This window comes from Boleophthalmus pectinirostris, unplaced genomic scaffold (assembly GCF_026225935.1).
Source record: "Boleophthalmus pectinirostris isolate CB_2022bp ecotype Guang Dong unplaced genomic scaffold, ASM2622593v1 HiC_scaffold_23, whole genome shotgun sequence".
Lineage (NCBI taxonomy): Eukaryota > Metazoa > Chordata > Actinopteri > Gobiiformes > Gobiidae > Boleophthalmus > Boleophthalmus pectinirostris.
The window spans coordinates 30,908,263-30,921,332 of record NW_026571207.1 but is presented as its reverse complement, the minus strand read 5'-3'; the positions used below and the strand labels follow the sequence as shown (position 1 = coordinate 30,921,332).

General features: G+C 38.3%; 1 protein-coding gene across 6 annotated transcripts in view; it reads left to right on the top strand.

Annotated features, from left to right (window-relative positions):
• ppp3cb (protein phosphatase 3, catalytic subunit, beta isozyme) overlaps window positions 1-8,396 on the top strand; it is an 84,299-nt gene extending 75,903 nt beyond the window's left edge. For 5 of the 6 annotated variants that reach the window (XM_055159188.1, XM_055159186.1, XM_055159187.1 and 2 more), the window contains 2 exons: window positions 2,027-2,074; window positions 5,124-8,396. In XM_055159188.1, the coding sequence (XP_055015163.1) occupies window positions 2,027-2,074; window positions 5,124-5,302 (227 nt within the window). In that variant the 3' untranslated portion in view covers window positions 5,303-8,396. The remainder of the gene's footprint in view (window positions 1-2,026; window positions 2,075-5,123) is intronic. The other variant, XM_055159189.1, reaches the window with a different exon arrangement.
• The last annotated feature ends 4,674 nt before the right edge of the window (window positions 8,397-13,070 follow it).

Below are 13,070 nucleotides of genomic sequence, written 5' to 3'. Positions count from 1 at the left end.
ATATATATAGAAAAAAAAAATGCAGGGTTACTTAAATATGTGTGAAAGAAACAAAACACAACCTCCAGATATGTTTTGATGAAGTAACAACATTATAACGCTCACAAGAATCAAATTTGTGTATTATTGGACTTTTAAGCTGTACTGGTGCAATGAATCTACAATAATCCTTAATTGAAAACTGTCTTATATTTAATTTAAAAAGTGCTATTTCAGCTATATCACTTATACTGTGTCTGTATTCCTTCATTGTATTCAGTTCAAGTTAACAGTTGTTTTAACTAACAAAAAAAACAACCAGAGAAACTGTTGTAATCATATATAATCATATGGCAACTGATCTTTAATTAGTTCTTCTCGTTATAGTCGTCTTCTGTCCATATAAGATCCTGAATTTGACCTTATCCCTGTAGTCATGGTTACACTCCCCTATTTGTCTGATCCTAAAATGTGCTCAGTGTGAGGTTGTGTTGTGTTCAGTGCTCCACACCGCCCCCTGGTGTTGACCCCAGACTGTTACAGAAGCATGTTTCAGCTCCGCTCCTCTCTCTCGTCCCATCTCTCTCTCTCTCTCTCTCTCTCTCTTTTTCTCTCTCTATCCTTCTGTCTACTCTCCTTTTTCTTCTCTTCCCCTCTTTCTCTCTCTTGTTGTCCTTTTCTATTTTTCTTGTTCTCTCTCTCCCTCTTTCTCTCTACCAATCTCTCTTTCACGCCTTCCAACTCCTTATCTTCCTCCTATCGCTTTCCCTTGCCTCTCTTTTTCCCTCTCTCCCCTCCTCTCTTCTCTCTCTCTTTCATACCTCATTCTATTCTCTATCCCTCTTCTTTTTCCTCTCTCTTTCTCCTTGTCTCTATTTCTTCTCTCTCTCTCCTTTTCTCCCTTGACTCTTTCTCTCTCTCTCCTCTCTCTGTCCCTGTCTCCTCTCTCTCTGTCCCTCTCTCTTCTCTCTCTGTCCTTCTCTCTTCTCTCTCCTCTCCCTCTCTCTCTGTCCCTCTCTCTTCTCTCTCTGTCCTTCTCTCTTCTCTCTCCTCTCCCTCTCTCTCTGTCCCTCTTTCTTCTCTGTCCTCTCTCTCTCTGTCCCTCTCTCTTCTCTCTGTCCTTCTCTCCTCTCTCTCTGTCCCTCTCTCTTCTCTCTCTGTCCTTCTCCCTTCTCTCTCCTCTCCCTCTCTCTCTGTCCCTCTTTCTTCTCTGTCCTCTCTCTCTCTGTCCCTCTCTCTTCTCTCTGTCCTTCTCTCCTCTCTCTCTGCCCCTCTCTCTTCTCTCTCTCTCTCTCTCTCTGCCCCTCTCTTCTATCTCTCTCTCTCCTCTCCCTCTGTCCTTCTCTCCTCTCTCTCTGCCCCTCTCTTCTCTCTCTCTGTCCTCTCCCTCTGTCCTTCTCTCCTCTCTCTCTCTCCCTCTCTTCTCTCTCTCTCTCCTCTCCCTCTGTCCTTCTCTCATCTCTCTCTCTCTCTCTCTCTCTTTCTTTTCTGTCCTCTCTCTCTCTGTCCCTCTCTCTTCTCTCTGTCCTTCTCTCCTCTCTCTCTGCCCCTCTCTCTTCTCTCTCTGTCCCTCTCTCTTCTCTCTCCTCTCTCTCTCTTCCCCTCTCTTCTTTCTCTCTGCCCCTCTCTCTTCTCTCTCTCTTCCTCTCTCTCTGTCCCTCTCTCCTCTCTCTCTGTCCCTCTCTCTTCTCTCACCTCTCCCTCTCTCACCTCTCCCTCTCTCCCTCCCTCTCTCCTCTCTCTCTCCTCTCTCCTCTGTCCCTCTCTCTCTCTCTCTCTCTGTCCCTCTCTCTCTCTCACCTCTCCCCTCTCTCTGTCCCTCTTCTCTCTCTCTCCCTCTCTCTCTCTCTCTCTCTCTCTCTCCTCTCTCCCTCTCTCTCTCTCTCTGTCCCTCTCTCTTCTCTCTCTCCCTCTCTCTCTCTCCCTCTCTCCTCTCTCTCTACTATCTCTCTTCCCTCTCTCCTCTCTTTTCTCTCCCTCTCCTCTCTTTTCTCTGTCCTCTCTCTGCTCTGTCTGTCTCTTCTTTCTTTCTCTCTCCATCCCTCAGCCACCATTGAGGCCATAGAAGCCATCGAGACAGTGAAGGACGCTGAAGGTAACGTGTCGACCATGAGCCCATGAACTTTTACCCACAATCCACCACACGCTCACCACCGCTACAATGCTAACACGCTAACCACAGTCAAAATACTAACCACCGCTACAATGCTAACATGCTAAAAACAAATACAATGCTAACACGCTAACCATAGCTACATTGCTAACCACACAGACTAACACCATCACATCCAACATTACTCTTTCTCTCTACTCTTTTTCATTTTAGAAACAAATTAAAACCAAAGTCATAGAATTACTTTCACTCATTCATCACATGAACAGTTGAGTTCTAACAGAGAGGCCAACGTCCAATTTCATGGCATCTGAAAATCATTGAAAACCAACAATTTAGCAAATGAAGTGCTGAAAAACTAAAAAAAAATAAAAATAAAAATAAAAAAGCATTTTCAGGAATTCCTTAACTGGTTCTATTCCAAAAGAGGCCAAAGTGCTGTTCTGCTTTCACTTTTACTTTGATGCATTTTTTTTCTTTTTTTTTTTATTATTTAAAGATGCACTATGTAACTTTTCTGGTCGAGAGCATTCAATTACATGGACTTTTATTGCAACAATAAAAAAATATCTTACTGTGGTGTATGAGTAGCCCTCTCCACAGATGTGACCTGTAATTTGGTCTTGTTGGCCTTGCTTGTTTTATGAACATCCCAGGCAAAGCACTAACATTACCATGGAAACAAGGAAAGAAAAGTTACTTAGTGCACATTTAAATCTGTGTAGACTGGATTTATATGCCTCTAACCACATTGAAAAATGTACATGTATTAGGCAGGTTCCCCTTTTTTCCTCTAGGTCATCTAACTTGGTATGAATAAATGAAAAAGTGAACAAGCAAAATAATGTAAAAATAAAACCGATTTTAATCAGCAGCTTTACATCTCAATCTGCAAAGCACATACACAGCAACACATAAGATATTTCTGTAGCACATTTGAACACATATCTTTCAGCGTAGTGGATCCTCCTGTCCTTTAGACCTGGTCCGGTGTCAGTCTTGTTTTTCCTGACTGCACATGCACCAATCTGTCTCTGCACAAGCTACAGCAGCACATCTGGGTCTAAATACAACTAAGAAAAACAAAAATACAGATGACGATGTGTGCTGTGTGCTTAAACAGATTTTGTCCATGTCCTTGTAGTTTTTGTGTCTCTTCTCCTGTAGTCTTCTGTTTGTTGCTGTTGCTTCCTCCGGCCTAAGCCATAATTTGTTCATGAAAATAAATTATGGGTGAATTATTGTTGCTTTAGATTTTATATTGTGCTAAAATGTTGCTTTTTGTACCTGGGTTGAGACAACTGTAGCTCCAACACAGTGGCAGTCGTGGCATGTGTTTTAAGGTGCATTGTGTAACTTTTCTGGTGGAGATTCCATCAAATGCTTTTCTCTGCGGAGATGTTATTGCTTTCTCTGTAATGTTTCACAGTATGGCATTAAACTCTCTACATCATCCAGGCGAAGTTACAGGTCAGATTTGTGGAGAGGCAACCCTGCTCACAGTCAGAATGCCTGTTTTCTAGGTATTTTTGAGCTATAAAACCTCCTGTAATTGAATAAATGTAAGGTAGAGCTGTTTAATGTCACACTGTGCAACATTCCAAGCAGAGAAATGACATATCCATAGAAACAAGCAGGTGACGGACCCCCAAACAAAAAGTTACACAGCGCACAGTGCAAAGGGAATTTTAATTGCTGTTTTGAATTACAACTTTGGGAATATTTGTGAAGGTTTTTCTTTTACAGCGATGAGAATCTGAAACGTATCTGTCAAACTTTATGGTATAAAATGTGGCTGACACTGAAATCGCATGAGTTTCAGGTTCGAGTTATGGGCGCCATTTTGAGGACTTTTGACCAATCCAAAGAAAGAATATTGTGCTTGAATTGTGTTTTGAATTGAATTTGCTACCAATTTTTTGTTACAACCCAAAAGCCCATGGATAGTTATATAATACTCTCATTCAATTCCCGTTTTAATTCCTTTGTTATAATTTCAATATTTTCTCAAGTATTAAAAGGAAAAATCTAGAATGAAAAATACATTTATATATTACTACACTGGTCTTTTTTTTTTTTTTTTTTTAGTTTAGCTCCAAAATCAGTCTCTATTTTGACTCAGAAAACTAAGCTGAAAAGACTATAATGTTTGACAAATATGTTAATCATATTTATTTATTTATTTATTTATTTATTTATAGTATTTTCTTGAGGTGACTGTGATTCTGCTTCTTTGTGCTTTGTAGAAAAAATACTCTTTGTATTTTCTGCATTTAAAGCTTCAGTCTGCAGATTTTGAAAAATTTTACACAGTTTGCCCAAAAAATAAATAAAATAAAAAATAACTGATTGTATACGAACAAGTGGACAAAAAAATTCTACATTCAAATTTTATTAATCTGACCAAGTTTCTTTGTCTAAATGGGTATTTGTTTTCCACTATTTTGGATGTATTTGGAAGCAAACTTGAGAAATGTTGTTGCCTAGTAACAAACAATGCTGCGTACTGAATCTTTAAATGCCCCTCCACATTTCAATCAAATGTGGTTTTCGGAAATTTCAGTTTGACCCTGAATATTTCCACTTTCCTTCATCGCGACAAGTTTGGAATCGCAAAACTATCCCGAAAAAGTTTTTTTTTAAAGGTGCATTGCGCAAATTTTCTGGTGGAGCGTCCGTCACCAGCTTGTCTCCATGGAGATATTATTGCTTTTCCTGGATTTTTCCACAGTATAACAGTGCTACCTTACATTTACTCAATTACAAGTGGTTTTATAGTTAAAAAATACCTATAAAACACGCATTCAGACTGTGAGCGGGGTTGCCTCTCCACAGATCTGACCTGTAACTTGGTCTGGTTTGGTCTTGATAGAAAGGTTTAATACAATACTTTGAAACATTCCAGACAAAGCAATAACATCTCCATGAAGAAAAGCATTTGACGGACCCTCCACCAGAAAAATTACACAACGCACCTTTAATTTTATGCTTTTAAATTTTGTGTTTTTTGTTTTGTTTCTTTTTTTTCCAGCGATCCGTGGCTTCTCTCCTCAACACAGAATCAGCAGTTTCGAAGAGGCTAAAGGACTGGACCGAATCAATGAACGAATGCCCCCGAGGAGAGACGCAGTCAACTCTGTGGGTTTGTCTATGGGCAGAATGAACATGGCCGAGCCCAATGGAACAGATAATAACAGCAATATACCGTGATACACACAAACACACAAACACGCACACCCACATACAAACATATATAGTGTACATACGCATTTAACTCAATACTAATAGGCAACACTTGAGAATATAGCCCTCCCCATTGTAAAAGGTGTAAGCTCAAATGGACCTCTCTACGGGCTACGCTAATGGACTACAACTCCCGGAGGACTACAGATCCCAGAGGACGGAGGGCTCATATGTTTGTGGCGGAACGTTGTGGCATGATGAGTTGAGCTGTGTCTTGGTTGGAATGTTGTGTCAGGAAATTTGGGGGCTGCCCAGTTCCCGAAAACAGGAAAAAAACTGGAATATTTTTGGGTTGTGGATAGTTCTGCCTGCGTGCGTGCGATGCTTAACTATGTAAATGTGTGTGCAGTTATACATATACATATTATATATATTTGGAAATGTGTTTTTTCTTTGGGAATTCTCTTTGGGGAAAAACATACGTGTGGACAATATGAATCTGAGCCTGTAGTTTTATTATAATGGGAAGACGATGAGTTTTGTTTTGTAGCGAGACACTGGACCCATTGAAATGAGTGGACTTTCTTTAGACCGCCTTTAGACCCCATTAAATCTTGGTTGAGACCTCAGTTAGACCGGTTTGACCCTGTCTGTCTGGTCCTGGGACAGTCTCAGAGGAGGATTTTGAAGTTGTACATGGAGCAGCGCCTTCGTAGTGGTCATTAATATTTGCTTTTTAACTAAAATATGCAAACTTTGTATTAAGGAAAACTAATTAACTATGTCATTAAGAGTGAAACATACAGTAGCTTCATTACTAAAGATTTTAACATGTTTGGAGCTTCCACAACATATAAAAGAAGGCTGCTAAGAATATAAAGAAAAATATGTGAAGTTAGGCTAAAGTGATAGAGAGTGTGTCCGTGTTTCAAAGGATTGCTAAGCCAACAGTCTCCCATTAAGTTTATTGTTCAATCTGCATCTTAAAAGTAATGTAATTCTTTTAGCTGTGGGTCCGTCACCTGCTTGTTTATATGGCTGTCATTGCTCTACCTGGAATGTTCCACAGTATGACATTAAACAGCTCTACCTTACATTTATTCAATTACAGGTGCTTTTATTTTAGGTCAAAAATACCTAAAAAAAAAAAAAAAAACTAAAAAAAAAAACCAGGCATTCTGACTGTGAGCGCCTCTCCACAGATCTGTCCCGTAACTTGGCCTGGTTCGGTCTCCATGGAGATAGAAAGGTTTAATGCCATACCGTGAAACGTTCCAGACAAAGCAATAACATCTCCATGGAAAAAAGCATTTTGACGGGCCCTTCACCAGAAAAACTACACAACACACTTTTAACCACATTGTTTTGTTTTAGAGTCCATCTGCTCCATTCAAAACTCAAAATCCTCACCTTTCCGCTTTCCGTTATCTGTCTCTGGACCAGTCTGCTTAGTCTGTGCGAGTGTAAATACGACGTTTTTTCTTGCACATAATCGAATATGCAGTACCGCGCAGTAATCCGACGCGCTTGTATCCATGCACCCATCCTCCTCCAGGCCCGTAGGTGGCGCTGTCCGCTCACACGACAACGACGACGGCTGGGAATCCTCTAGTTTAGATTTGAAATAACAGAGAAAGTGAAAAAGGTCTGTGTAAAGCATTTAAGCTCTCCTCGGTGCATGCATGACTTCAGTTCTTTGATAAAAACGTGACGATTTCTGTTTGTTTAAGTGTGCTGCGTGTGTCACTACTATCGTAAGGATTTTTTTTCTCTCGTTTTGGCTCAGTATTAACTTATTTATTTTGTACATAACATTTTTTGTATTCATTTTGTGTTCTTTCAATCACTGGACACTGTATAGACCTGACTATATGCTACTGCTTCTTTCCTCCTTCACTGTTCCCTCTACTACTTTGTACATGACTTGTTTTTAAAAATACAAATAATATCGATAAACTATAAATATATATATACGGTAATTATCTTAATGAATGACCTTAAATATTATATTGTAAACGGCGGAGGGCAGCCATAAGCATGATTTGCATGGTTAAAAACTTGAAAGATCCTGGTTTGGTTGCCATGTATACTGACAGTTCCTCTTGTTACCATGGAGATATTATAATTATATTTATGATATAATGGACGTTTTCTCGATATCTTAAGCCAGTAACACTTTCTCTCTCTTTCTCTTTTTGGTTCATTATATTGTGCTTCTTTGAGAGACCCTCCTCAAAGCCCTGTGCCATAGAAATTGTGCCACATTTTCTGTTTTCTTTTTTTCATTTTTGTACAATTTTAAAGTGCATATGACAAGTAAGACTACACATTTCAATAAAACAGAGTTAACATAATTATATCTCTCTTAATGATCTTCATTTTTCCTATAGTTTTACGGTTTTGGTGAAGTTTATCATTTCTCTTCCGGGTTGGACAGGTACTTTGAAGCGCATGTGACTCTGGTGGCGGAATGTTCAGCGGTTACCATGGCGAAGCAATGCACACATTAACCCAAACTGTCTGAAAACATGAGAAAAAATAAAAAAACATTTTCATTTTCAGGAGCCTGTGATCGACACGAGCATTCATGGTCCTGTCAAATGACTCAAAAATAAAGCACTACTTCTAACAGAGTAGTGCCTCCAGTTAGCGTCACATCTGTTACCTGGCAACCATAATATTAACAACAGCCAATGGTCTTGTCTAATTTACACAATAGTTATGATTAGACAAATAAAAATATATGACAGCATCTTTATTTTTGCTTAATTAATGTTTAAACTGTCAGAAAAATGAAAATTGTCTTTAAATTTTGGTTGAAATTTTCTGTAATTTTCAACTTTTATTTTTTAACTTTTATTTACTGTCACTCGACTGAGCTAAAACTATTATTTATATTTACCACGGTAACCATTCCACCAAACGAAATTATACTTTGAAAATCTTTTTTTAAAAATGTCATATGCACTTTAAATCTTTTTTTTTCTTGTTATAATTGACTTTTCCCCTGCAGTTTTTCTGTTTGGTTCCCAGTCACTAACACTGTACGCATGCCCCTTGGGACAATTCACTTTTTTACTCTTGAATAAAATATGCATGAAGCTTTGGTATGGATATGGACCCTTTATTTCATTCATAAAGTGTCGTATATGTATTTGTGATTCTCTTTTCACACTCACGAACCAAGGTTGAACTGCAATAAAACTGGGTGTAGGACAGTATTTAAACAGATTTACTCTCAGACCATAAACCCTAAGACTAATCCAGGTCTAAATCAGGTCTAAAACAAGAGGGAGGACTAAGCCGTGTGTGCAACAGTAAAACAAAACTAAAACCAGAACTGAACCAGGTCTAAACCAAGATTAAACCAGGACTAAACCAGGTCTAAACCAGGACTAAACCAGGTCTAAAGCAAGACTAAACCAGGACTAAACCAGGTCTAAACCAAGACTAAACCAGGACTAAACCAGGTCTAAACCGAGACTAAACCAGGACTAAACCAGGTGTAAACCAAGACCAAATCAGGACTAAACCAGGTCTAAAGCAAGAGTGAGGACTAAGCCATGTGTGCAACGGTAACACGCAACTAAAACCAGGACTAAACCCAGACTAAATCAGTTCTAAACCAAGATTAAACCCAGTCTACCAAGACTAATCCAGAACTAAACAAGGTCTAAAACAAGAGCCAGGACTAAGCCATGTGTGCAACAGTAACACACAGCTAGAATCAGGACTAACCCCAGATTAAACCTCGACCAAACCAGGTCTAAACCAAGACTAAATCAGGACTAAACCAGGTCTAAACCAAGACTAAATCAAGACTAAACCAGTACTAATCAAGTCACTAAGCAAGGACTAACAAAGTTTAAAGCAAGAGTGAGGACTCAGCCATGTGTGCAACAGTAACACTAAACTAACTAAAACAGGACTAAACCCAGACTAAATCATTTCTAAACCAAGACTAAACAAAGAGCATGAACCGCTAAACCAGGTCTAAACCAAGACTAAACCAGGACTAAACCAAGACTAAACCAGGACTTTATCAGGTCTCAAACAGGACAAACCTGGGACTACATGTCAGGTCTAAACTAGCACTATCTCAGGTCTAAAACAGGACTAAACCAGGACATAAATAAGATTTAACCAGGACTAGTGTGAGCTTTGACTGGAGCTATATTCTGCACTACATACAGGTTTAAATCAGGAATGAACCAAGACCATTAACCTGGACTAAACCTGGATCATCTGAGGTCTTAAAGTTCATGTCACTGGTTAGACTATTGAACTGTCTAAAACACAACAACATCAATATATTTAAGATTTTACTAAAAAGATGGCTAGTCTTTTTTAATTTTGTAATTTAGTTTGACTTAATTTATTAATTTTATTATTAATTTTAGTTTATAATTTTATTTCCTGGTTGCAGATAGGTATAGACACATGTTACTTAGCAACCATAATGTAAACAAGGGCCAAAATGTGTCTAAATTACACAAATGAAAGTCAGTGACCACACCAGTATTTTTGTTTTTGTCTTTTGTTTTCTGCTTTCCTTCACTAACTACGACTCAACTGATTAAAAATGATGATGCATATTTATCTCAGGCACTATACAAACCAAACCTGTGTAACTTTTCTGGTTGAGAGTTCACTCACTGTCTGTCTCCATTTAGATGTTATTGCTTTGCCTGGAATGTTAAATTAAGGTACACTTTACTGTCATCCTTCAGTCATTATCATCCTTCAGTGGCATCCAGTGGGACCCAACTCCAGAGGAAACCTGCCCAGACACAGGGAGAACATGCAAACTCTGCACAGACATGCCTGTGTGACCTGGGGATCAAACCTGGAATCTGCTGTGAACCATGAGGGCCAGATGGATTTATGACACTAACATGAAATTACAGGCCAGATCTATGGAGAGGTGACCCCACTCCATGTAAGAATCCATGTATTTCAAGGTAGTTTTGAAAATAATAATAATAATAATTGAGTGGATACTTTTAATGCCGTACTGTGCAATATTCCAAACAGAAACCGAAGCTAAAATGTGGTGGGACAGACTGTTTGTGGTCGGATGGAGCCAGTTGGACCAGTTGTTTGACTTCCACAGGTTCCATGCAAAGTAAAACCAAATGACAGGCCAATATTTATCCTTGTAATACTTTTTCATGATCCTGACACTGTGATTAAAGGACTGCTACTGCACAATTTTAATCTGTTATAGTGACATATAGTGCATATTTAGGCTGCGCTATTTTCTCACACTGAAACCTGTTTAGGTGTTTGATTTTCAACAAAAAGGTGAGAGTGACAAACTGAAAAACTGTTGATTAATTTTATTTGAGAGAGACTTGTTTAAGAGCACAAATCCACTCACCTGTTGTAGTTCCAACTAAACCAGCTCTTTCTCAACAGATAACTGGTGGAGTAACAGAGCTTCAGACAGAGTAGTGCTTTCAGCTGCCAAGTATCAATAACAGGTAGGTTCACGTCATAACATGCCCATTCTACACGGGAGGTTTCTTTTTCACTGTCAAAATAAAGATCTAGTCCTGGTTTGGGGTTAATATCTGTGTTACTGGGCCACATGAGTCACATGAGTCCAGTGCCTTTTCTGACAGTATAAATCAACTATTATTTCTCATAACAGCTTCAACAAGTGATGCCATTATTCAACCCCAGAGGGTCCATCAAATCCTTCTCTCAAAGGACATGTTAATATGTTGTCTGGAATGTTTCACAGTATGGCATTAAAGCTTTCTATCTATCTAGCTTTTAAACCAACTGTTATTGAATATCAATATATACAATAATATTGAATTGAGACGAGTGTGCTGGAGGAGAGGGAGCAGTCCGAGAACACAGAGAAAAAGAAAAAAACATACTGCACACTGTCTTATTTGCAAAATGTGAGAACAGTACAACTGTTTATCCTAATCTTTTTGTAAGTATGACGATGTGTGGGATTTTTCTCCCTTTACACACTAAAACATTTCATATTAACTATATAAATCATATAACCTTTTTCAATGTAATTAGGCTATTTTATGTTGATTCAAGCAAATCATTTTTGGTATGATCCAATTAGAAATATACATTATTTTAACATAACATATTTAAATGGAAAATGTGATCGTATATTTAGTGGTTTCATTTTATTTTTAAGTTAAGTGTATTTACAAAATGTCACACTTCTTTTAGGAATCACGACCACAGGAAACGTGAATGTCGCTGAGGTTAGAACTTACACTTCTGAAGAAATTTTACTTCCCTAAAAAAATCCCTCTTATGATCCTGTGATGTTCCACTGTACTGTGATGCTAACTGTAAGCACACCTCTGTTGGAAGCTCTGTTACTCAAGTTAGACTCTGCTTTAAGCTTTATTTTTCCACAGTCTCAACACAAAGACGTGGTTTAGCTGGAACAGGTCAGATGATTTGCGCTGTTATATAAGTCTTAAACTGACAGTCACAAGACAGCTAGAGCAGTATCCAGCAGCTGTTCAACTGTAAATCAAACACTTGACCATGAACTCTCAAATAGATCACAGGCTTCTGAAAATGTGTTTAAATCTTCTTTCTTTTTTTTTTTTTCAGATGATCTTTAATCTTTTTGGACAGTGTTTACTGTGTTTACTAATGTGTACGTTGTGTCACCATGGTAACTGCTGAACATTCCACCATGCAGGGACATGTAGAACCCCCCCCCCCAGTGTGATGTCACTGCAAAGTATCAATACTGACCATTGTACACGACCAAAGCCTTTTCAGTTCAAGCCAAGAAGGACGGTGTAGTGGACCAAACAGAAAGGCAAAGACAAGGTATAAAAATAAGTTTAAATTTAATAAAGTCAAAAAAGATAGAATTTAACAAAGGCTCAAATTAGGCAAATTATTATCAAAAAAAGCTGGGCCCAACTGGGGTAACTCAAAATCAAACTGAACAGAACAAAACTAACCCAACCAGACAAAGGAACAGAGGTGTTTAAATACCTAAGGACCAACTAAAGCTAAACACAAGAGGGAGGAATTACACTAATTAACTAACTAAACCAATAACTTAATCAAAGTAACAAAAAAGCAAATAATTATAACACAGAAAATAATAAGTGATAATAACGTGACCTTAACACAAACTAAACAAATTAACTTAGTAAAACAAACTAAATAGTGCTCCCCCCCTTTGCTGAGTCCTGATGGTCTCTCCCAGGGTCCTCCGGCCGGTGCTCAAAAAACAAAAAGAACAAGTGTAAGTAAATTAGACTTATATTAACTAAAATGTGTGCACTCAAATTAGAACATAAGTCTAAATAAATTTAATTATACATAATTAAATTATGTGTAGTGTAATTAACTTAATGTAAATAATAATAATGAAAATTAAATAATACTGACACTATGGAGTGGTGGCAGAGGTATCCACCACACACGGCTTTAAAGGAACATGTAACTTTCCTGGTGAGGGGCTATTACTTACTTGTCTCCAGGGAAAGGTTGTTGCTTATAGTCTGGAATGTTCCTTAGTGTTCCCCAGTAAAGCACTTTTAAAAACAAGGTTTACAAAGTGCTGTACAAGCAGCAATGAACAACAAAAAGAGTATCCAGAAAGCATATAGAATCAGACAGTGAAGTAATTGATTCAATTTCAGTATTAAACGTAGATAGATTAAATACAGTACAACATGAAGACTCGACTTGCAACAGGGGGTGGATTTACAGGCAAAACACAATACAAAAACACAATACAACAACAAAGGTGTGGGATGCGGGATGGGCCTGACCTTGTTGTGTC